Here is a 24,328-nt window from a genome sequence, read left to right on the forward strand (position 1 = left end):
TTCAGTGATGAAAAGAGGGATTTGCTATCAAGCCATGAAAAGGCGTTCATAATGCGAAGTGAAAGAAGAGTCTGAAATAGCAAGTCTGATTTTAACTCTCCTTCTAGAAACGACCTGGGGGTGGGAGGGGGAGGGTGGAGGGTGGTGGTGCTAGAGATATGGCTCTGTGAGTGACAACACCTGCTGTGCAAACATGAGAACCCAGGTTTTGGAACCCAGCACACATATGTGGCCACACACCTGCACCTCCCATGCAGGAGGGGAGGGGAGACCTTTAGGGCTTGCTGGCTACCAGCCTAACACCAGGTTCAGAAAGACCCTGTCTCAAGGGAATAAAGTGAGGCGGGATAGAGCAGGACACATGACATTCTTTTTTTTCTGGCAGCCACCACACAGAAACAGTGAGAGAAAAAGAAAAAGAAAAAAAGCAAAGAGAGAGGTCAGAGGTTATCTGGGGTTGGAAGAAAAGATGAAAAGGATTTTTAAGGCCGTGGAGTTATCCTGCACAATACTGCCCTGGCTAGTACATGCTGTTATGCAGGTACCAGGGCCCACAGTGAGCCCTTCTGGGAACTACAGGCAACACCGGCTCAATTATAACACAGGCACCACACTGACTTGAGATATTACTAGTCAAACAAACTGGGGGAAGGAGGTGTAAATCTAAGAATTCTGTGTGTTCTCCTGGATTCTTCTATAAACTCCAAACTAACACATATTTGAGATTTCATAAGGGAGTCCATGACAGCCAAGGCTACACAGAGAAACCCTGTCTCAAAAAAAAAAAAAAAAAAGTGCAGACGCGCACACATGGGTGCAGGTGCCCTCAGTGGGTGTCAGATCCCCTGGAGCTGGAATTAAGAGGGGATTGTGAGCTGCCCTGACAGGGGGCAGCATAGGAAATAAACTCAGACTCTCTGAACACACAATTTAACCACTGAGCCATCTCCCCACACCCTCAAACTTCTATTTTTAAATCTAGTTAACGGGCGTGGTGGTGCACACACCTTTAATCCCAGCACTCAGGAGACAGAGAAGCAAGTAGATCTCCATGAGTTTGAGGCCAGCCTGGTCAAGAGAGTGTTCCAGGCCAACCACAGCTCAACCATGAGGGGTGGGGGTGGGGGGGGGAGTCCATTTAGGGCCAGAGAGATGGTTCAGTGGGTAAAAGCACCTGCCACCAAGTCTGACAATTTGAGTTCAGTCTCCAGGACTCACATAGTGGAAAAAGAGAAGGGAACTCCTGAAAGTTGTTGGCTCCATCCACATGTGTGCTTTGGCATTCTCCCTTGTGTGGCGCGCACACACACACACACACACACACACACACACACACACACACACACACACTGTAATTTTAAAGCCTGGCAGTGGTGGCACATGCCTTTAATCCCTTCACCGGGGAGGCAGAAGCAGGCAGATGGAAAGCAAGTGGCCTGGACAGCCACGGCTCAACAGAGAAACCCTGTCTCGGGGGGGGGGGGACGGGACCTGCCCCAGAAAAGTTCAGTTCTCACCCACAGGAGAAGGTAGCTTTCACTTTTGCCAGACAGATCCTGGGGGCTGACCGTGGAATCTCACCAGGTGTCAGCCCCCTGGGGCAGATACAGCACACCCAAAGGTTTATTTCTCCAGCCTTAGGGCTGGGCTGACCCTCAACTACTCCACAGGTATACAGGGTTACCTTTGCCCATCCAGGACCTGACGCTAAACCCAAACCAGTAACTGGAGTTCTGCCGCCCTCACTAAGGTCAAGGCCTTTATGCTCTCTGAGAAGTGTTTCTACCATGCAGACAGGGCCAAGCTCCCAGCACACAGGAAGGCAAGCGGGCAGGCCCAACTCTAGAAGACAGCATCCACACGCCTCTGTCATTTCCCACAGAAATGTCTCAGAGCCACTGAGATAATGATTGAAGACAAGAGACATTCTAGACTGAGGTCACCAAAGCAGAGGAACCACCCTGACCCAGAAAACGCGTCTCTGCCTCAGCTTCACACCCAGCACCCGAGAAGGCCTTGTCAGTCACCCCACCTCCCATTCCAGAACACATGGTCATTCTGTTTGGAAACAAGGCTGTATAAATGGCTGAGGTGCAGGCTGAGGCAACAGTTCTTGTGTTTTCCTGGGTGGAGACAGCCTAGCCCTGACCCACCGTGCACGAAAGACCAGGTACCACTGACCAGTCAGAGAGGATGGACATCTGCTTGAGCCTGAGCTCTGAGGTGGGCTCTAGGACAGGTGCTAGGCCTGGAGCTTCATGGGGGCACTGTTCTAGCTCTTCTTCATAGACCCACCTTTGCCCTTAAGGAGAGGTCATGTACATGTTGCTTTCAGAATCCCTCATAGCACCAGGCGTGGTGGCACCACCTTTAATCCCACCACTTAGGAGGCAGAGGCAGGTGGATCGCTGTGAGTTCGAGGCCAGCCTGGTCTACAAAGTGAGTCCAGAACAGCCAAGGCTAACATGGAGAGACCCTGTCTCGAAAAACAAAACAAAACAAAACCCAGAATCCTTCGCACCAATCACCTTCCTTTGGGGATCTTTTTCGTTAAGTAGTGGCTCACACGTGTAATCCTAGCTCTCGGGAAGCTGAACCAAAATTGCTGTTAGTTCAACGCCAGCCCAGTCTATGTAGAGTTCAAGGACAACTAGAGCTACTTAGACCTTGCCTCAAAACAAAAACAAGCCTGGCTGTGGTGGCACAAGCCTTTGATCCCAGCACTCCGGAGGCAGAGGCAGGCAGATTTCTGTTGGGTTCAAGACCAGCCTGGTCTATAGATCTCCTTCAAGGACAGCAAGGCTATAGAGAAACCCTGGCTGGGGGGGGGAAAAAAAGCAAAACAAAAAGAATATAACTGGCAAAGGGCCTGGAAGTAGATTATTAAAGAGGGCTCAAAACAAGCGAAAAGCTGGTCAAAAATTGGACAGACCCTTCAAATTTTTAAGAAATGAAGTGTGCGGAACTACCAGTAGTTAGAAAATGTCATACAAGGGCAGAGAGATGGCTCAGCAGTTTTGGTTTGGTTTTTTGTTTGTTTGTTTGTTTGTTTGTTGTTTGTCGTTTTTTGAGATAGGGTCTCTCTGTGTAGCTTTGGCTGTCTTAGACTTGTTCTGTAGACCAGGCTGGCTTTGAACTTAGTGATCCACCTGCTTCTGCCTCTCAAGCGCTGGGATTAAAGGCGTGTGGCACCAAGCCATGAGTAATGAGTGTGGAACACACATGTTGCTAAGTGGAAATGCAAAATGGTGCATACTGGAAAACAGTATGGCAGATTTAAATACAATGTATGAGTGTTTGCCAGCATTCATGTATGAATACCATGTGCTTTGCACGCCTAGTCACCATGGAGGCCAGAAGAGGTGCACCAAATCCCAGGAGCCGGAGCTACGGGTGATCATGAGCAGGTGCTGGGAATTGAACAAAGGTCCTCTGGGAAAAGCAGCCAGTGCTCTCAACATTCAGCATATCTGTCACAAAAGACCCAGCACTCCCATTCCTAAGTATCTGTGTAAGAAAAATAAAGAGGCTATGTTCACACAGAAAAAGCAAGCTAATTTACAACTAGCTGGAAACTCCAAGATGACTAAACACACTGCGGTACTTCCATTTACGGCAATGGAACATTACACAGTACTAAAAACAGAGCAAACTGAAGGCAAACAAAAGGAACAACTTGGATAGCTATCAAAGGTATTACAGCAAGTTAGAGAAGCCAGACCCAAAAAGCTATACAACTGTATGGTTTGGTCTGCATGACTTCCTTGAAAAGGCAAAGTCACTGGACTAGAGACCGGATTGGTGATGCTAAGATACAAACATGGGGGGGAGGGTGACTAGAAATGAAGAAATATATGGGGAGCTGGAACGGCCCTGTATTTAGTTGTGATGTGCAACTGCACACATTTGTCAAAACCTATAAACAGAACATCATAAAGAACATGTTTTGTTGTATGTAAATTTATTTTGTTTTTTTGTTTGTTTGTTTGGTTGGTTTTTGTTTTTTTCCGAGACAGGGTCTCTCTGTGTTAGCCTTGGCTGTCCTGGACTTGCTTTATAGACAGACCAGGCTGGCCTCGAACTCACAGAGATCCGCCTGCCTCTGCCTCCTGAGTGCTGGGCTTGTATGTAAATTTAAAGCAAGCCTGTACACCGGCGTAGTTCCCAGGCCTGGCAAATTGTCCCTTGAGATCCACCTGCCGGGGGCCTGGAGATTGTCCCATCACCTCAGAGCTGTCGTATCTCACATCCAGCCACAGGCGATGTCCCCCGTCTGAAATCAGCTTCACTAAGCAGAACCAAACAGGGGCCCAGGCCCGGCCTGCCAGGACTCCCCAGGCCACTCCATGGTTGGATTTTCCCAAGCATATCACCAGCCCCTCCTTTAAAATTCCAACCTGTCAACATCTGTAAGTCATTTCTTTGACAAACACTTACACAGTGCTTAGGAGGAGCCCATCAAGGACCAGTGCGCTCCAAATATTAACTCCTTTAATCTTCATGTCAACTGTGTGCAAGTGCTATTGACGTTTTTCTTCCTTCCTTCAGCTGAGCTAGGGTCTCAGGCAGTTTTGGGTGTCTTGAACTCTGAGGCTCTCCTGACTAAGTCTCTGGAATGCTGGGATTACAGGTCTAAGGCACTGAATATGGGTTTCTATGAGCAGCCTTAGCTGTCCTGGACTCACTTTGTAGACCAGGCTGGTCTCGAACTCACAGAGATCCGCCTGCCTCTGCCTCCCAAGTGCTGGGATTAAAGGCGTGTACTACCACGCCCGGCCCCAGCCCACCACACCTGGCTATGGGTACATGCATGTGCACTACTGGTGTGCTTGGTGCCTGCAGAGGTCAGAAGAGGACATTGGATCCCGTGGAACTGGAGTTACAGTGTGAGCTGCCCAACTGACATGGGGACTGGGAACCGAACCTGGGTCCTTTAAGCAGAAGTAAACACTTTTTCCAGCTACACCACCTCTCCAGCCAATGGTTGTTTTGTTTATTGACTCTAAGACAAGGTCTCACTGTAGTGATCTTGGCCAGCCTGGAGCTACACACAGAGATACATCAGCCTCTACCTCACAGAGATCTATGTGCCTCTCTGCCCCTTGGGTATTGGGATTAAAGATGTGCACCATCATACCTTCTTTAAAAATTACATTTTATTTTGCTTTATTTGTTTGCCGGGGGAGAGCCTGCACACATGCCACTGGACGAGTGTGGAGGCCAAAGAACAACTTTTGGGAGTTGGGTATCTCTTAGTATCTCTTATCATGTGGGTCCCAGGGATTGAACCCACATTGTCAGTCTTGGCAACGAGCACCTTTACCTGTGTGGCGTCACCTTGCCTGGCCAAACCCAAGCTTCTTGGGTGCTGGGCAAGCATTCCACTGGCTCCCTATCCCAGCCCTTGACATTTTTTTTTTCTTTTTTTAAAGAAGCCATTTTATTAGATAGAAATCATATGCTCATCAAAAATAAATCAAACCAAAAAATAAAATAAATAAAATCGAACCACTAAAGAATTATCACCATACAAAAATGAAAAGAAAATGTAACAAAAGCAACAAACTAGTAAAAATTAGTAAAATTATGAAATCTCTTAATGTTACTGGTAATTTGTTTACAGAAATACACAGGTGGAGGTATGCAAAAATTGTATGGATTCTGTATGGTCACAATTATACCTCACACATAATTCTAGACCCTGTTTTTTCTTAATTTTTTTATTATGTTTCTTTTTTAACATATACATTTATATTATTACACATGGGTAAAATAAACTACATGCAACAGGAAGAACCATGAGACAATCAGGAATTATCAAATGTACATTCATAGTGATTTGGCCATTTGCAATTGGCAAACTTGAAATAAGCAGCCTGCGTGGCGTGGGGGCTAAATTCTGAATGGAGATTAAGAGCTAGCAGATCGCAGCCAGATTAACTTAAAACACATCATTGATCTAAAAACATTAACACTAATAGTAAGTTATAAGTGACAGACTAAACTATCTGGTCTTCAAACACATCAGAGACTCGAGAAGGGATAAAACTTAAATACTTGAATGAATCCGGAGTTAGCTTCCAAAAGAAGTTAGCAGCTTCCAAAATGAAAAATGCCTGATACAGTTTACTGCCTGAACAGTCACCCAACACTCTCTATAACGTTGGAGAGTCATCTTCAGCCTTCTGGCCCAATATCTCTGACAGACATATTTGCGAAGCAGGAACTATTGAGGATTTGCTTACCCTGTCTTGGCAGAGTTTGGCCATTGACTCTGCCTGCATCTAAACTTGCCCAATTTTAGGCAGAGGACATTTTGCCCAGTGGCTTGTTTGCCACATTTGAAGCCAACTCCATAAGGAGGTTTTTTTTGAGCAGAGAACCAGCCTTAATTTCTCTGTGCATCCTGCACACCTCATGCCATCACACTGTTAGAAATGTATAATGCTTATGAGAAATTATGTTTTCAGAGCAAAAGAACTGGACACTGACTCTGGATCAGACGTGACAGGATTCATTCCTCTCAGCAAGCTGGATGCTGTTATCCTGCACCCTCCATGAGCCAGCCCCAGGCGCCTCAGTTGCTGTTACCCATCAGAACAGGACAGCTTCCAGGACAGCATTGTAGAAAGCTTCTGATCCCAACTGGTCCAGCAGTTCAGGCTGTCCCACACAGGTCTCCTATTAGGCCTGGAACTTCACAACTTCAGACAAATAGACCACAAAATGCTATCCCCTGTCTTACTTAACCATTTTTCCCAATTTTTTGGCGGAGGAGACTTCAAAGGAATTATTCACCCTAAATCAACCTGAAGAAACCTTAAGAGAATGATGTCCCATTTCCTCCAAAGGGAGTGGGGGTTAGATAGGTTTCTGTTTACTCTCTTGGTCTACAGATGCTTATTTTCAGTGAGAGTTGGTTATAAGTATTATTGGTCTTTTACAGAGAGGAAAGTAGGTTTGACTCAGGGACATATCTCTTTTCCTTCATCTTTCTCTTGTAGGTAAGGAGATAGGAGCTGAAAAAAAAAAAAAGGCAGGGGTATCTAGAAATATAGAGGGAGGATAGAACAAAAGGTAGATTATTGAATCTACTCCTCAACTCACGGCCTTAATTGTTACTCACAAATAAGGTTATTTTTTTAATTCAATGGTATTGAATTTTGTATATCGATGCAAATCATGCTCATGTCAAAAGCTAGTATAATTTTATCACAAGAATATATACTCTAGGTCTGATAGATAGATATGATTCTATAGATGTGAGGTAAAATAGTTAAATAAGGCCTTCAAGAACCTCAGAGACCTGCAGAAGACGGCATTTAAAGATGTTTTTATTATTCTAAAGATTCTTTGTCAACAAGAGAAGTTAACTCCTGGCAATACCCAGCCTGCCTCAAAGAAGACGAGCCCTTGACATGTTTAATGCAGGGTCTTACTATATAGCCTAAGCTGTCGTCACATTTACAATCTTCCTGCCTCAGAGTCAAGATGGGACCAGAGCCTTGAGCACAGTAAGCAAATGTTCTACCTTCGAGCCATTTGGCAGACTTCTTATTTAGTTCTTACCTTTGTTGGGTAGCACTCTGTTGGTTATCGAGACTGCTACTCCATTCTGAGGTCACCTTCCCTACACCTTAGCTTCAAGGCAGGGCCAAAGTGTGGCTTGAATCTAACACAAGGATGGGGGGAGGGGGGGCTGACAGCAACCACCATATCCTCCTGTTCTTGTTCTCAATCAGCCTAGACACTCTCCTCACCTATCCTCACCTCCAGTTTGGGAAGTAGCTCTACCTCCCTCTAGCAGGAATGCCAGGTGGGAAGGCTCCCCTAACATCTCTACTGGGACCTCCCAAACTAACGCATGAAAACCCAAGGTCCAGTACCACAGAAGGGCTGAAACACAGGTACCAGGTCATCCTGTCCCAGTTCCCAGACAGGAAAGAGGTAGAGAGACAACATCCCTAAGAGTCTAGAAGGGGGGGGGGGGGCTCCAAGGGTTGAGGAATGGAGTGCTCAGCTCTGCATCTGGACATAACATGAGACCAGACGAACCTCCTCTGCTGTAACTGTGAAGAGAGGCCACCTGCCTTCATCAGTGAAAAATGTCAGCTTCCAACCCCTCCAGCTGCCTCAGTAGGACATTCAAACACTGGGCAGGCATGGGACCAAATGCCTGGCAACCCATCCAGCACCCCAGAGGCAGAGAAGAGGGGGATCCAAAGTTCTAATAATGCATTCAAGGCCAGCCTGCACTCCTTAGTGAGACTTTCACTCAGAACGAGAAAACAGGGCCTGGAGTGATGGCCCAGCCATTAAGAGCACTGGCTGTTCATCCAAAGGACACAGAGATCCGGGTTGGATTCCCAGCACCCACATGGCGGCTCACAACCATCTATAGCTCTAGTCCCAGGGGACCAAACACCTTCTTCTGGCCTTTGAGGGCATTGTACATACATGATACACAGACACACATGCAAGAAAATCACACATACACACAATAAAATTTTTTAGAAATTGAAAGAGAAACACAAACCCCCCACCTTCCTCCATAACCACTCCTGCTCAGTATCACCACTGCCCTCCGACCTCCAATGAAACACAAATTCACACACACAGAAAGGGACGAAGAAAGCCAGGGCATGGTAGTGCATGCCATTAATCCCAGCAGAGGCGGGAAGATCTCTGAGTTCAAGGCCAGCCTGGTCTACAAAGCAAGTCCAGGACAGCCAAGACTACACAGAGAGATCCTGTCTCCAAAAAAAAAGGGGGGGGGGAGAGAGGGAGAAAAGGGGAGGAAGAAGAAAAGAAGAAGAAGAAGAAGAAGAAGAAGAAGAAAGAAGAAGAAGAAGAAGAAGAAGAGAAGAAGAGAGAAGAAGAAGAAGAAAAGAAGAAGAAGAAAGAGAAAGAAGAAGAAGAAGAAGAAGAAGAAGAAGAAGAAGAAGAAGAAGAAGAAGTTGTTCATCTGCCACAAGCCAGTAAATTAAGTGTAACTGATGGGAACCCAGGGGTGTAAAATATATTGTGCAGAGAAGATTTGACGACCAGACCCTGATGTCTAGCACCGGTTATGACAACAAACAGCACGTGCTGCTCAGCAACTTCTGGAAGTTCCCAGTCCACAAAGCCAGGGAACTGATGTGCCAAAAACTGTCCTGTATGGAGACAGGTGCTGAGGTAGTTCACGATGTGTTTCCAAGAGCCACAAAGCCACCATGGAAACAGCAGCGGGAATGGCCTTCATTCACCAGTGCCAATGCCAGAACACAGAGAAGAAAACAAATAAAGCCACAAAACTCTCTCTCTCTCTCTCTCTCTCTCTCTCTCTCTCTCTCTCTCTCTCACACACACACACACACACACACACACACACACACACACACAGAGAGAGAGAGAGAGAGAGAGAGAGAGAGAGAGAGAGAGAGATGTGGTTTTCCTTTTTTCTTTTAGTGGTCCTGGGAATAAAATCCAGGGCCCTCTTATGCCATCTAGGCAAACACTCTTTCACTGGGAGACATCAGGTAGCACACAATTCCCGATAGACGATTTCCCCACCTTTAAATGGCAGATACGGCTCTTAACATGGCTAGAGTGCCTCAGAGCTCAGTAGAGACCTCGTAATTCCACTGCCTGATTTCTAAGTTATGGTACTATGAACCTTTCCATGTTTTTCCTTTCAATTTCCTTCTTATTTTCCAGGCTTTCTACTATTCGTCTATATTAATTTTAATAATAAATGCATAATGTAAACCCATTTGCAGAAGTCTCTCACCTTCTTATCTTAATAATCAAAAGAACAGTGTGTGACCCTGTCCAAAACAACAAAAGAGTAGGGCATAGTGGTTTTCACAGCAGCCTAGCACTTGGATGACAGAGGAGGGGAAAAGGAATTTAAGTTAATCCGTAGGTATGCATTGAGGCTAAGGTCAGCCTGGGCTACCTATGCCTCTGTCTCAAAAACAAAACAAAACAAAACAACAACAACAACAAAACCAAGAGCTGGGGATGTGCCTTACTTGGCAGAATGCTTTCCTGGCACACACAAAGCTGTGCGTTGTACCCTCCAGCACCATCTAACCAGGTGTGAAGGCACATGCCTGTAACAAGAGGAAGAGAGGTAGGGGCCTGCAGGAGTTAACAGTTCAAGGTGCTTGTCAGCTACACAATGAATGTGATGCCAGCTTGAAATACTTGCCTCAGAAAACAATACAACAGAATTTGAAAGGGCTGGGGACGTGGTTTAGCAGGAGAGTGCTTGCCAAGTCCCACAGCTCAATCTCCAGCACTGGAGGATACTGTCTTCCAGGCAAATAAAAATTACAAGTCTCCGGGCAGTGGTGATGCACGCCTTTATTCCCAGCACCTGAGAGGCAGAAGCAGGTGGATCTTGTGAGTTTGAGGCCAGCTTGGTCTACAGAGTAAGTTCCAGGACAGCCAGGACTACACAGAGAAGCCCTCTCAAAAGACAAAACAACAAAAAATTATGTCTTATTTTTTGCTTAATCTCCAACCTCCTGGAGCATTCTAGCCAGTTGACATGATACAGACCTGGTTCTACAAGCCAGTTCTTCCTTACTCTCCTGAATGCCCACAGGGCTGACAGAATAAAGCTAAATAGTGCTATAAGGTCCACCACTAGAGAGCTCCCTGGTGAGAGGTAGAGGGGTGAACTCTGCGCTGCTTGCCCAGGATAGTCCTTTCAGCCAGACACACCCCACACAACAGTCACTTCTCCTGTTCCCCAGAAAAACCTTACTGAAAAGGGTTACAGCGTTGCTCAGGGGTAGACTTTGCCTAGCTCGCACAAGCCCGGAGTTCCAGTGCTGGCACCACAAACAGAGAGAGATGACACGAAGCAAAACCAAGCTAGAAGAGTGGCTACCTCAAACTCCATCACTCCATAAAGATGTCATAGAAAACGCTGACACCGAAGGCTGGTGTCGGAGTACTAGCCTAGCACACATGAGATCCTGGGGTCCAGGATCAGCATGGTAAACAAACAAACCAACACGTAGACTAAAACTTGATCTAAAACTGAGCAACAGGTGAAGCTGAAACTGAAGCTGGGTACTCTGCCATTTCCAGGATCCTCATCTTGTCCCTTGGAGAAATAAATCAAGCTAACATGTGTTTTCTCTTGGATCCCGGCAATGGTCCTACGGCCACTCTGAAGCTGCTCTTCCGAACCCCAAAAGCAGACCTGTGAGAATCTGGTAACCTGAAGTCACACCAAGAAACTCCACGAACTAACTGACTCTTGACTTCTCCCAAAGTAAAGTGACATAGTCTGTCAACCCGCCCTTTCACAGATGGTGCAAGATAAACGTCCAATCTTCTCCAACATTCCACCACCAGCCTCAGGCTGCCTGTCTCTGACCGTGGTTGAAGAAATCTCTTCAGACTTGTCCAAGTGACCCTAGACTGCCGTCTTCCTTTCTCTGCCCAACATCACCTCCCATCAGCTACGACTCTGGGGCCCAATGCCAAGGTGGAGGGCAGCCAGAAAGAAACAACATCAGTCTTTCATCCTGGCCAAGCATCCTAGGGGCTCCCGGGGAAGGGAAAGGCACGGTTCTGGCCCGGTGAGCCTGTCGGGAACCTGGCAGGAGGCTACCAGACACAAGATCTTTGCTGGTGAGATACAAAACAGGGAGCCCAGCCAAATAATGGGTCCTCCTGCTCGGATTTCACTGAGTCAACAGCCCCCCTTAGGCAGAAGAACCCCACCCCAGGGCCCACCCTATGTGTCATCCGCCCTTCCCCAGTGCCCTCTGCACTGGCCCTAACACTCAACCGGATATGCAATCCCAAGCCCCAGGAGGGTCACCCTGGCCTGAGCACAGCTCCCATTTCCTGCCCCTGGTGACTCCTCTGAAGTCTATTGTTCCCACTGAGTTTGGGTCAAAGGAAGCTGGGTCCCCACCCATGGGGGGCCAGCCTGCCCACCCTGGCTGAGGAGCTGCCTCACACCAGGGAGCCTACCCATCCTCCTACCTTTCTGGAAGCTGGCCTGGTATTACAAGCAAACAGATGGGCACAGATCTTGGCCTGAAGTTCTGGTGGGAAATTTCCCACACAGATCCTGTCCCACCAGCTGATAGCCCCAGGATCAAACCACACAGGTGTGATTTGGCCCTCTCCAACATACAACCTTAAAGACAGCACAGAGAGGGAAAACTGCCATTTCAGAAAGGGGTCAGGGCCACCCAGGGGATGGAGACTCCTAAGTCAGCTAGCCTGCCCTACCCCAGCCTCCACCTGGGCCCCTGAGCTGGTGACAACCCCCGCCCTCAGGGTGCTGGGGAGCAGCTGTTCAGCTCCAATTTCAGAGCTTTAAACAGAGCTGTTGTTCCCACTTCTGCCAACAAAGGGGTCAAGGGGGCAAAGAGGTAAAGCCACTCTCAGGAGACCTGAATTTCCAACTGCCATCAGACTAGCCTCAGCTACAGGAAGGGTGAGGTCCAAAGTCAGGGGCCCTGTGCCTTCTACCTCCCCCGAGAAGGAGGAGACACAAGTTTGGCAACAGGTATTGCTTTGTGACAGTCACCAGCACAGGACTGTACACTGGAGGCCAAAGGAACCTATGACATTTGCATCCTGGGAGATGGAAAAGATAGAGCTGGGGGTTTAAACTCAAACCTGAGGCTCTGGTTCATCCCTAGAATGACAAAGCGAAATGACAGAGTGGATGGATGGATAGATAGATAGATAGATATCTAAGATAGATTAGATAGATAAGATAGATAGATCAATAGAAAGATAGATGAGCCGGGCGCACACCTTTAATCCCAGTGCTTGGGAGGCAGAGGCAGGTGGATTGCTGTGAGTTCGAGGCCAGCCTGGTCTACAGAGTGAGTCCAGGACAGTCAAGGCTACACAGAGGAAACCCTGTCTTGAAAAACCAAAAAACAAAACAAAACCAAAAACCAAAAAAAAAAAAAAAGGAAAGATAGATGATTCATACATATATGCATACATACATACATGTGTACAATCATACATACGTACATACACCCCCCACCCGGTAAAGTAATAGCTAGACCCTTAGAGAAAGGAGAGTAGATTCAAAAGCTCTCCTGAGGTCCCCCCAGACTGACAAGCTTATGCCCTACCTTGGAGTAGTTAACTATATTTTCTGCTGGGATGCAGACAAAAATGCCTGTCTGCAACCATCTATTTGTATCACACAACGGTTGACAAGTCAGACTGTTACAGTCTCCACACCCATTAGATAGATGAAAGTGGGTAGGGGGTGCGGGGGGTGGGGCAGACACTGGGCTCTACAAAACAGAGGACAGAATTCAAAGTGAAGAGCTTTGGTTCCAGCCCCAACTCTGCCTCAGAGAGCTTGTGCACTTCTAAACATTGTATGGTCCCTCTCAAGGTCTCAGTTTCCCCCACGAAGGGGATGGACATTGACAGAGGATCCAACAGGGCCCAGCAAATTCTCCCTGAGGGCAAGGCAAAAATGGAGGAAACGAGAATATTGGAGCCAGAGAATAAGATAAGAACTATGTTGCCTGGTGGCAAAGGAAGGCCTCCCCATGGCCCGAGACCCACAGCCAATGCCCAATTCCTGCTGGCAAAATAAACATGAGGAACAAAGTGAGGTTTCCCAAAGGATGTTCAGAGAAGCAAGCTGTCCAAATCCTCTAGCCTTGCCTGCTGCCTGCTGCCTGCTGCAAGACCCAGGAGTCAATCCTCAGTATGGAAGGGGAAGGGGGTTCTTGGCAAAGCAAACTTAGTAAAACATAGGACACACCCTCTTCTAGAGCCCTGGCATATGCTAGCAGGGGCTTTGCAAGCACTGAGTTTTCAGAGCAAGCTTTCGGCACAGGTATTAGTTCCTGAGTCCCATCTGCCGCCCCCCTCCCCACCCCAAAAGGCTTAAAAATACTGAGCACTGCTGGGCGGTGGTGGCACACACCTATAATCCCAGCACTTGGGAGGCAAAGGCCAGCTGGTCTACAAAGTGAGTCCAGGACAGCCAAGGCTACACAGAGAAATCTTGTCTTGAAAAACCAAAAAGGTGTTGGGGGGGGGGGGGGGAGGCAAGGCGTGGTGGCACATGCCTTTAATCCCAGCACTCAGGAGGCAGAGGCAGGTAGATCACTGAGAGTTCAAAGACAGCCTGGTCTACAAAGCAAGCCCAGGACAGCCAAGGCCACACAGAGAAACCCTGTCTCCAAAAAACCAAAGTAACAAAACAAATAAACAAACAAACAAAAAAGATTTGTGCCCGAACCCAGGCGTGGTGGTATACGCCTTTAATCCCAGCAGAGGCAGGCAGATTGATATGAGGCCAACCTGGTCTACAAAGAGAGTTCCAGGACAGCCAGGGCTCTTACACAGAGAAACCCTGTCTCGAGGTGGGGAAATTATATGCCCAGGTCTGTCTGACCCATGCCTGTGCAATTTCTACCCCAGGAGAGCTGCTTTTGTAGATCACTGGTAGACAGGACCAGAACAATTAGGAATATAAGGCATGTCCCAGCTGACTATCTATTTTCCATCGGCAGGATAAAAGGAAAGATAAACACAGGAGCCCCACTCCTGACACAGTTTTCTGTCCCTTCCTTCCGAGAAACCCTAGACGTCATCTCTGCCTCGTGTTAACGAGGGAGAACCCTGATTGCCAAGTCTGTCTGTGACTCTCACACCACTCTCCTGGCCCCAGCTAACAAGTCCAAGGCAGCCCTCCCTTTCCTCACTGTGGAGTGGTCCAGGCACTCTGCAAGCCCAGGCAGAGGCAGAGGATCACTCCATTCCGAACCCAGCCTGGGTTACAGAGAAAGACCCTGCCTACTAAAGAATGAGAGATCCAGCCCCATCCTCCTTGTTGCATCAAGGAGGGGTGCAAGCCCTGAGAAGTAGTTTGGACTGGTAAACACTGACACTGTTCTCAAGGCCACCTTAGAAAGGCCATCAACTGCCCAACATCCAACATAGTCAACTGAGCCTGGTGACTCAGGTCTGTAATCCTGGCACTTAGAAGGGAGATTGAGTGGATTGCTGTGAGTTCAAGGCCAGCTTGGTTTTTGTTGTTGTTGTTTTGTTTGTTGGTTGGTTTTGTTTTGTTTCTTTTTTTTTTTTTTTTTGAGACAGGGTTACTCTGTGTTATCTTGGCTACTCGCTTTGTAGACCAGGCTGGTCTTGAACTCATAGTGATCAGCCTGCCTCTGCCTCCCAAGTCCTGGGATTAAAGGTGTGTACCACCATACTGGGCCAGCTTGGTCTTTTGAGTCTGTCTCCAAAAATAAAATTATTTGTTTGTTTGTTTTTGAGGCAGGAAGATGAAAGCCAGCTTCTGCTAAGGGAGTAGTACCAGGCAGTCTAGACTAGAGAAGACTTCTTTCTCAAAAGAAAGCCTAACTACCTCTCTTTCTCTTAAGGGGTCCACTCCATAAACACTTCCAACAACCCACCCTATCCCCTAAGGGCAAAGATCTCTCAGCTTTGCCTAGCCTTCCAGCCGATCTCTAAACCATTCCACCAGAACAGGATCTACTTTCCCTCAGAACGACAGCTGCCTGGAAGGGGGCAAGTGTAGGCAGCTTCCTGCCAGCACTGCCCAACCCAGCAGGGATGGAGTGGGGTGGAGGTGGGGGGGGGGACCACCTCCAACTACTACTGTCAAATTCTCCCTGCACACAAAGAACTTGGAGGCACTGTCCCCCTACTCTGGTTCTGCAGGAAGAAGTCAGAGCCAGAACCAACACCCTCAGAGCGAGGACAATCTTGGAGACGGGTATCGCACACCCACTTCTCCGACACTCCGGGTTTCAGACAGCACCCTCTTCAAGTATCAATGTACTCACTGTCACGTTCAGCACAGATACACCTACTGAAAGCAAGTGAGTCACAACGCACCGATATCTCTCCCTCAGGTACACCCTAAACTTAAAGATGCTGGCGCAAGTAAAACGTCACTTGAACTCACTCACAGAATGGACTTTGGGTGTACCTGGAGCCCCCCTGACACGCGTGTGTGCACCGCGGCGCGCCCCTGGGCTGCCTTCTAAGGTATAGTGCCTTGGAGTTTAGGACCTCTCCTTCATCACTTCTCACAGCGGGGAGCAACCGCGTCTCAAACTCCGGGAACCTCTGTAAAAGGTCCAAGCAACACACCTCCCTTCAGGGCTCTCTTCTCCCGGCCCGCCGATTAAGTAGAAAAGGGCCTGGCTGAGGCTCTTAAGTGTCCAGTTTCTAACACTTGAGCCAGGCGACTCTGCTCTGCCCAGCCCATGGACTCCACCGCCCTCACGTGCCCCGCTGATTCCCCCTAGTGCAGCCCGGACCACTCGGGACGCGAAAGTCGTCCGAACTCTGCAGCCTTACCGGTCCCAAGGTTCGGGAGGCGGGGTGGGAGCGCTCGCCTGGCTGCAGCAGGTCCGCGCGGGGCGCCAAGTCTTCCAGCCGCGGCGACGGCAGCGGGGCCGGAGCGCGTAGCTGCGGCGGTCCCCACCCCCGAGGCCGGAGTTTGCAGAGGAGCCCGGCAGGAATGCGCGGAATGGGCGCTGGAATGAGACGCGCGCAGCTGGAGAGGGAGCGGAGGGAGTGGCGCTGCCACCCGCACCTCGGGGTGGAGACCAGGCGGGAGAGGGGCTGGGCTGCGCGGCGGGGCGGAGCCCCGGGGACCGCGGGTGGCCACGGGACCCGCCACCGTTGAGACACCCAGGGACCCCGGGGACCCCTCGGCGCCTGCAGCCGCTCGCGCCCACACGCCTTGACTCTGCTCTACCGATTTCCTCCTGTCATCCAATTCCCCACACCCCTCGGTGGCGCTGAGTCCTAGCTGTCCCCACCATCTCCAGCTGAAAACCATCCCGGGGTGGGGCGCGCCTCGCTGAGCTACTGGAAGGACGCAGACCAGAGCAGGAAGGGCTGTTCCCTTCCCCGAGGCTGCTACGGAGGACACTCGCTCCGGGAGCAGGAAGCAGGAACTCCCGGCTCTGCTCCCAGATCCGCCACCGCTTTCCCTCTCCAACCCTCCCCAACGTCGGCCCTTTCAGTTCTTTCCGTGTCCCTCCGGGTCTGCAGAACTGTCACTTTTCAGAGAACAGGGAAGAAAGGGGAGACCTGTCATGGGCTCCCTTGTAGCTCAGTGAATAGGAGTTAATAGATCCTGTTAATAGGTGGACCCACCGGATGCTGGGAGAATACTAAGGAAGGATATAGGGCCCCAGCAGGTTCACAGAAAGCTGGAACTTGGCTGGTGACTCTATGAAGTTAGAAGTCTGGGTTTTAAGGAAGCGTACCAAATCAACAGGAGAAACACAGGCTGGGGTCTTTAGAACAATTTCCCTTAAAGCGAAAATTACTATGTAGCTCCACCATCCATCCACCGTGCCGCTTTGAGAAAGTTAAAACTAAAGAAAAGACTTGGCTATTTCCCAAAAAAAACAGTCTCTGGAATATTATCATTTAAATCTTACTGCTGTGTCTCTACCAGTCTGATCTCCTTGGTCAAACAGAAACCTTCCGATTCAGTAAACCGCCAGATTTATCTTATTTTTGTCCAACACTCCCGACACAAGACGAAGGTGTACGTAATAAACGAGGGGGGAGGGTAGCGTGGGAGATGTTGAAAAGAAAGGATTATAAATGCCCGGAGTGGTACCCAAGAGATGTGACCTAACGAGTCTGCGGAAATGCCAGCATCACGGGACTAAGTAGGCAGCCTTACAGAGTGAAGACTTTGAAGGAAGCAACACCCTCACTTGGATATATAAATTCTGGTATGCTTATTAAACCGTGAGTCATATCAAAGCTTGGTCACGTCCCATTTACATGAAAAGAGCAACACAAGGCCGTCTATCTGTGAGTGTGAAGTACAAACTGTCCCGCCACTTAATTCAACAGTCCTTTGTTGAGCATTTGTTGACTCTGGCACCAAACTAAGTGCAGAAACAGGCCCCTGCCTTCAAGAAGTTCACCATCCACCGTTGAAGCAAGACAGTAAGTCGGCAACGCAAAATCCACATGAACTCAAGAACAAAAACAGTAAAATTCAAGGCATGGGGGTGACTTTTCTCAGTGCGATGTATACTCCTGGCCCTGTGTTCGCTAGGTACATGCTGTACTATGGTGCCGGCGCTGGTGGCGGTGCTGTGGCCACAGCCTTAATTTGTTTTGCTGCTTGAGACTGGTCTATTGAGTTACTCGGGCCAACCTTGAAGGCTTTGGCATGCCCTGAACTGGTGAGTTCCTCCTGCCTCTGCCTTGGGAGTAGCTGGGATTACACTACAGGTCTTTGCCACCAGGTCTTGAAGGGAACATCAGTTTACCAGCTGATGTTTCAGGAAGGTTTGGTGTGAAAGAGAAGAGCAAAAACAACTAGTGGATGTGGTGGTGCACACCTGGAATCCTAGCCGGAGGGAGGGCGGAAGTGGGAGTTTATCGAGCAGCAGGTACCAAAGAAAAGGAGATCTCCAGATTGTGAGGTTCATATACGCTGTGTGCATATGGTGTGGCCATCATCAAAGACACTTACTCAGACCCAGGGTGTGTGACTTCCCTGGTGCCAGCATTAGACCCTCTGACAACAGTCATGTGGAGACTAAATACAAGCAGTGATCCTTTTACGGAACCGAGGCTCGGAACCTGGAAAGAAAGGTAAATTCGCATGTAAGCTTGTGCATAGAGACTGTCTTTGAAGCTGAGCGAGAAAACCGGTACAACTTGGACAGCTGGCCATTATCACAGCTGAAGGAAGAGCTGGCCACTGTGGTGTGGTAGCCTGGTGGCAAGCTGCCCCCCGCCCCCTCCCCCAGAAAGATGAAGATCAAGGCCAGCCCAGCCAGGCATGGTGACACACACGCCTTTAATCCCAGCACTCCGGAGGATCACTGTGAGTTTGAGGCCAGCCTGGTCTACAAAGCAAGTCCAGGACAGCCAAGGCTACGCAGAGAAATCCCGTATCAGAAAAACCAAAAATAGGGGCTGGAGGGATGGCTCAGAGGTTGAGAGCACTGACTGCGCCTCAAGAGGTCCTGAGTTCAATTCCCAGCAACCACAACATGGTGGCTCGCAGCCATCTGTAGTGTGATCTGATGCCCTCTTCTGGTATGTGGGCAGAGCAATGTATACATAATAATAACTAAATCTTAAAAAAAAAAAAAAAGAAAAAAGAAAAAAGAAAAACCAAAAATAAATAAATAGTATTAACTAATTTGAGCAAGATGTAGTTAGGGTAATGTGGAGAGAGACTCTGGCCAGGACTTTGTGGGATGCAGACAGAAGGACAGCCCTTCACAGACAGCAAAAGCGTCTTAACTTCCTGGTTCGTACCCTTACAAGCGTCTAGAGAGTTCTGGGTCTTTGGAAGTTCCACTTTCTGAGCAGATGAGGACCATCTCAGGCCTTCTGCTAAAGAGAACTAATCAGAGGGGCTGGTGGCTGGCAGCGGGTGTGTGTGTGTGTGTGTGTGTGTGTGTGTGTGTGTGTGTTCGCGTACAGGCACACAGGTCCCACTCAAGACCAGAGGATGCCAGATTCCCCTGGAGCTGGAGTTACAAGTGGTACTGTGAGCTGCCTGCTGCGAGTCCTGGAAGCCAAATCCAGGTCTTCTACAAGAGCACCAAATAGAGCCAGGCTTTGTGGCACACACCTTTAATCCCAGTACTTAGGGAGGCAGAGGCAGATGGATCAATATGAGTTCAAGGCCAGCCTGGTCAACAAATCAGGTCCAGGAAAGCCAAGGCTACATAGAGAAATGAAAACCAATAAAAAAAAAAAAAAAACCCACTAAATAACCACTGAGCCATGTTTCCATCCCCCTGACAGTGACTTTACAGAGGTAGTCTGTCCTGCCCAGATGTACTCAGAATGCTTAAGGGACAGGACCTTCATTCAGTACCCATCAGGAATGAATAGGCACATGGGACTGTTTCACAGCATCCAGCTGGGAGACACAGAGCCCCTCCAATTACATCACATGGCCCATGGCTTGGTCATGGGCTGTCCACCAAGTGGGTGGAGGCCAAAGGCAAGGTGGTTGTGGTCAGAGCTGGTTTTGATGTGGGGAGGGTATTTGTGTTGACCTGGCCCAAGTCAAACTTAAAACCCATATTAATTGGTGTTACTATATGCCGTGTGGTATTTTTTTTTCCATTCCTGAAATAAGCTTTGTTTCTCTAACCCACATGGGTATAATCAAAATATTCATAGGATCTTTTATTGAACGAATTCAACAAACTGATAGAATTGGTCAAAGCTGCAAGTAACAGAGGGTTGTTTAAAGCTTATAGTAGTTTCCTCAGTTTTTTGTTTGTTTGGTGCTGGGGATCAAACCCAGGATCTCACATATGCTCTAACACCAAACTACAGTCCAGCTTCAGCACCAGGATATTTTAAATAAACCAGACGTCTGTGAGTTTCTACATGGATTTGCTAGAAAGATGAAAGTAAGTAGGCAAAGAGCAAAAACTTCCCTCTTGGGGATGGCTTTGAGGTTAAGAGCACTGACTGCTCTCCCAACAGTCCTGAGTTCAATTCCCAGCAACCTCATGGTAGCTCAGGGCCTTCTATAATGAGATCTGCTGCCCTCTTCTGGCAGGCAGGCGCACATGCAGGCAAACACTGTATACATAATAAATAAATCTTTTTTTTTTTTTTTAATCCCTCTTCAAGCCAGTGTGGCCATACAGGAGGCAGAAGCTGGTGGATCGCTGTGAGTTTGAGGCCAGCCTGGTCTACAAAGTAAGCCCAAGACAGCCAAGGCTACACAGAGAAACCCTGCCTTGAAGAAACAAAACAAAAAAACTGTCCCTCTCCCATACACTTATATAAACTTCCAGCAGGAGGCATGGCCCCGAGGGGTTTCTACCCATCTCAGTATCCAGATTAGAAGTAGATCATCCAGACGAGGCAGAGGTGGCAGTGCCTGGTGCACAGCTAACCCAGGGGCTGAATTTTAATGTCCTCACATTAAGTAGCTACAGCTCCACCAGGTGGTAGCAGGGGGTGCACACCTTTAATCCTAGCACTTGGGAGGCAGAGGCAGGCTAATCTCTGAAATTCAAGGCCAGCCTGGCCTACAGAGTGAGTTCCAGGACAGCCAGAGCTATACAGTGAAAGCCTGTCTGGAAAAACAAAACAAACAAACAAGCGATAAAATAAAATAAATAAGTGGATATTACCACTTCAAGTTAAGAAAAAATTCCTCACAGGTGTGCCCCGTGCTTGAGTTTTAGTTAATTCCAGATGTAGTCAAGTTGGCAATCAAGAACAGCTACTACAACCATCACTTTTGCCCCACGATTTCTTTTTTGTTGTTTGTTTGTTTTCAAGACAGGGTTTCTCTGTGTAGCCTTTGTTGGTCTGGACCAGGCTGGCCTCCAACTCAGTGATCTGCCTGCCTCTGCCTCCTGAGTGCTGGGATTAAAGGCGTGTGCCCTCCAGCTCCCTATGATGTCTTTTTGTGGCTCAGCAGACAGTCAGCTCACAACTATCTGTAATTTCAGCTCCAGGGAGATCTGACATATTCTCTCTCTCTCTCTCTCTCTCTCTCTCTCTCTCTCTCTCTCTCTCTCTCTCTCTCTCACACACACACACACACACACACACACACACACACACACACACACACACTAGAAAAGAGGTTATTTGTAGTTTAAAAATTTTAATAAACAAATCTTTTTAAATTTTTATTTATTTATTTATTTTGGTTTTTCAAGACAGGGTTTCTTGTGTAGCCTTGGCTGTCCTGAACTCCCTTTGTAGACCAGGCTGGCCTCAAACAGTGATCGCCTGCTTTTGCCTCCCGAGTGCTGGGATTAAAGGCGTGCGCCGCCGCCGCCGCCGCCGCCGCCGCCGCCGCCGCCGCCGCCGCCGCCGCCGCCGCCGCCACCTGGCTAAAAATTATTATGTATAATATGCTCTGCCTGTGTGTGCTCCTTCATGCCAGAAGAGGGCACCAGATCACATTACAGAGAGTTGTGAGCCACCATATGGTTACTGGGAATTGAACTCAAAGCAAATCTTTGGGAAATAGCACCATTTGAAAGTCCCACACTGTCCACAAGTGCTAAGTCACCGCTGTGAGGCCACCACATTTGCCCAAGTGACTCAAACCATTTCTCAAGAACAAGGGCTGACGAGAGGGCTCGGGGGTAATGGTGCTTGCCACCCAGCCTGAGGATACGAGTTCCAATCACCTCACTGCCCTGGAGTAGTTTTATTATCTCATTCTCAAAATGGATGTATCTGGAAGTTTGTCTTGGTGATGAGGACTTGCCTAGCACACACAAAGCCCTGGGTTCTGACAGTGCACACACACACACACACACACACACACACACACACACACACACACGTGAGGGTCACACTCGGCAGAGAGGATAGATCAGTGTTCTTGGGTATGCCTAGCTTGCTCAAGGCTTTGGATATCATCCCCAGAACTGAAAGTAAGTAAACAAAAATCAGTAAGCTCTGGGCAAACTACTGGGCCACACAGGTGCAAATGGTTGAATCGTATCCCTTTCCCTTGAATGGACAGCTAACCTCCCATACCTCACAATGTGACCGTGTTTGGAGGTCAAATTCTTTAAAGAAGTGATTAACCACCAGGCCTAGTGACTCACAACTATAATCTCAGTACTCCAGAGACTGGATTGAGGCCGATGGGTTGATGAGTTTGAGGTCCATCTTGGACTGTATAATGAAATCCAGGCCAGCCTGGACAATAGAGTGAGACCCTGTTTCAGAAAGAGAAACAGTGCAGGAGTCTGGAGAGATGGCACCTCAGATAAAAGCACTTGTTCTTGCAGAGGACCTAAACTGAGCTCCCAGCATGTTGGCTTGCAATCAAGTGTGACTGAGTTCCAGGAAGGAGGGCCAGATGCCCTCTTCTGGCCTTTTTTGGCATTGCAGGCACATGGTGCACAGATATATATATACATGCAGGCAAACTCATACACATTTTATTTGTGTTTTGTTTTTCAAGACAGGGTTTCTCTGTGTGTCTGCAGCTGCCATGGAACTTACTCTGCAAACCAGGCTGGCCTCAAACTCAGAGATCCGTCTGCCTCTGCCTCCTGAGCACTGGGATTAAAGGCATGCACCACCATTGCCCGGCAAGTGTAAAATACTTTAATTGCACTTATTGTGTACTCAGAGGCCAGAAGACAACTTCCAGGAGTCACCTCCTCTCTCCTACCACCAATGGTGGCAAGCTCATCTCTTTATAGCCGGAAGCACTTTTACCCACGAGTCTTCTCACCAGCTCTGTTCTTCTTTCTAGAGATTTACCTTATTTCAGTGTAATGTGTCTGTGTCTGTGTGAGCTTATGTCCATCTGTGTGGGAAGGTGAGTTCCCCCTCCCCAACTCCTGTCATTTTCTACCTGCCCCAGCCCCCAGGCTAAAAGTGATAGATCCCACCTAGGCACAAGGTAGAAATCATAAAGCCAGGCACGGGGGGGGGGGGGGGGGGGGGTTGGGAATGTAGTTTGGTTGAAGGGTGCATCTGTGTCTTCCCATTCATGAGGCTCTGGGTTCTACTGTCTACACCAAAGTGTTTGTTTGTTTGTTTTTTGGTTTTTTTGAGACAGGTTCTCTCTGTGTAGCCTTGGCTGTCCTGGACTTGCTTTGTAGACCAGGTTGGCCTCGAACTCACAGTGATCTGCCGGCCTCTGCCTCCCGAGAGCTGGGATTAAAGGCATACGCCACCATACTCGGATTTATACTGAAGATTTAAAAAAGAAACCCAAACTAGTCTTCTTGCCTGCCCCATGGGCCGCTGCTGCTTTTCTGCTCAGGCCCACTGTATGGGACAGCAGCGTGAATAGACCTTGGCCTGAAGGACAGAAAGGTCAGACAGAGCTGGACCCCACATCCTGGGTCATATACTTAAGAAATTGTGCATTGGAGTTGAGTGTGGTGGCACACGCCTTTAATCTCAGCACTCAGGAGGCAGAGGCAGGTGGAGTTTGAGGCCAGCCTGGTCTACAAAGCAGGTCTAGGACATCCAAGACTACACAGAGAGACCCTGTCTCAAAAAAACAAAACACAAAATAAAAACCAACAACAAAACCCATTACTCAAGAGGTAGAGGCAGGCATATCTTCATGTGTTGGGGCTAGCCTGGGCTCCATACTGAAACTCTGTCTCAAAGACAAAACAGCAAGGCTGTTTTGCTTGGAGGGTTGGTTACTTTGAGTAAAAGCAGAGACATGGGCACAAAGGGATGTAGGTAGGGGCAGGACTCACTTTGTCACCCAGCTTCATCCAGAATAATCTTTTGTATGAGCATTCCCAGAAAACCATCTAAATATACTGTGTGTAGGGGTGTGTGTGAAATAGGATCTCTCTATGTACTCCTGTTTGTT

At 48.4% G+C, this 24,328-nt stretch overlaps 1 protein-coding gene across 1 annotated transcript in view; it reads right to left on the reverse strand.

Moving 5' to 3' along the window:
• Tead4 (TEA domain transcription factor 4) overlaps positions 1-16,825 on the reverse strand; it is a 76,454-nt gene extending 59,629 nt beyond the window's left edge. The window contains exon 1 of the mRNA XM_051155660.1: positions 16,339-16,825. Within this exon, the coding sequence (XP_051011617.1) occupies positions 16,339-16,825 (487 nt within the window). The remainder of the gene's footprint in view (positions 1-16,338) is intronic.
• Between the last annotated feature and the right edge of the window lie 7,503 nt (positions 16,826-24,328).

Source organism: Acomys russatus, chromosome 13 (assembly GCF_903995435.1).
Source record: "Acomys russatus chromosome 13, mAcoRus1.1, whole genome shotgun sequence".
NCBI lineage: Eukaryota > Metazoa > Chordata > Mammalia > Rodentia > Muridae > Acomys > Acomys russatus.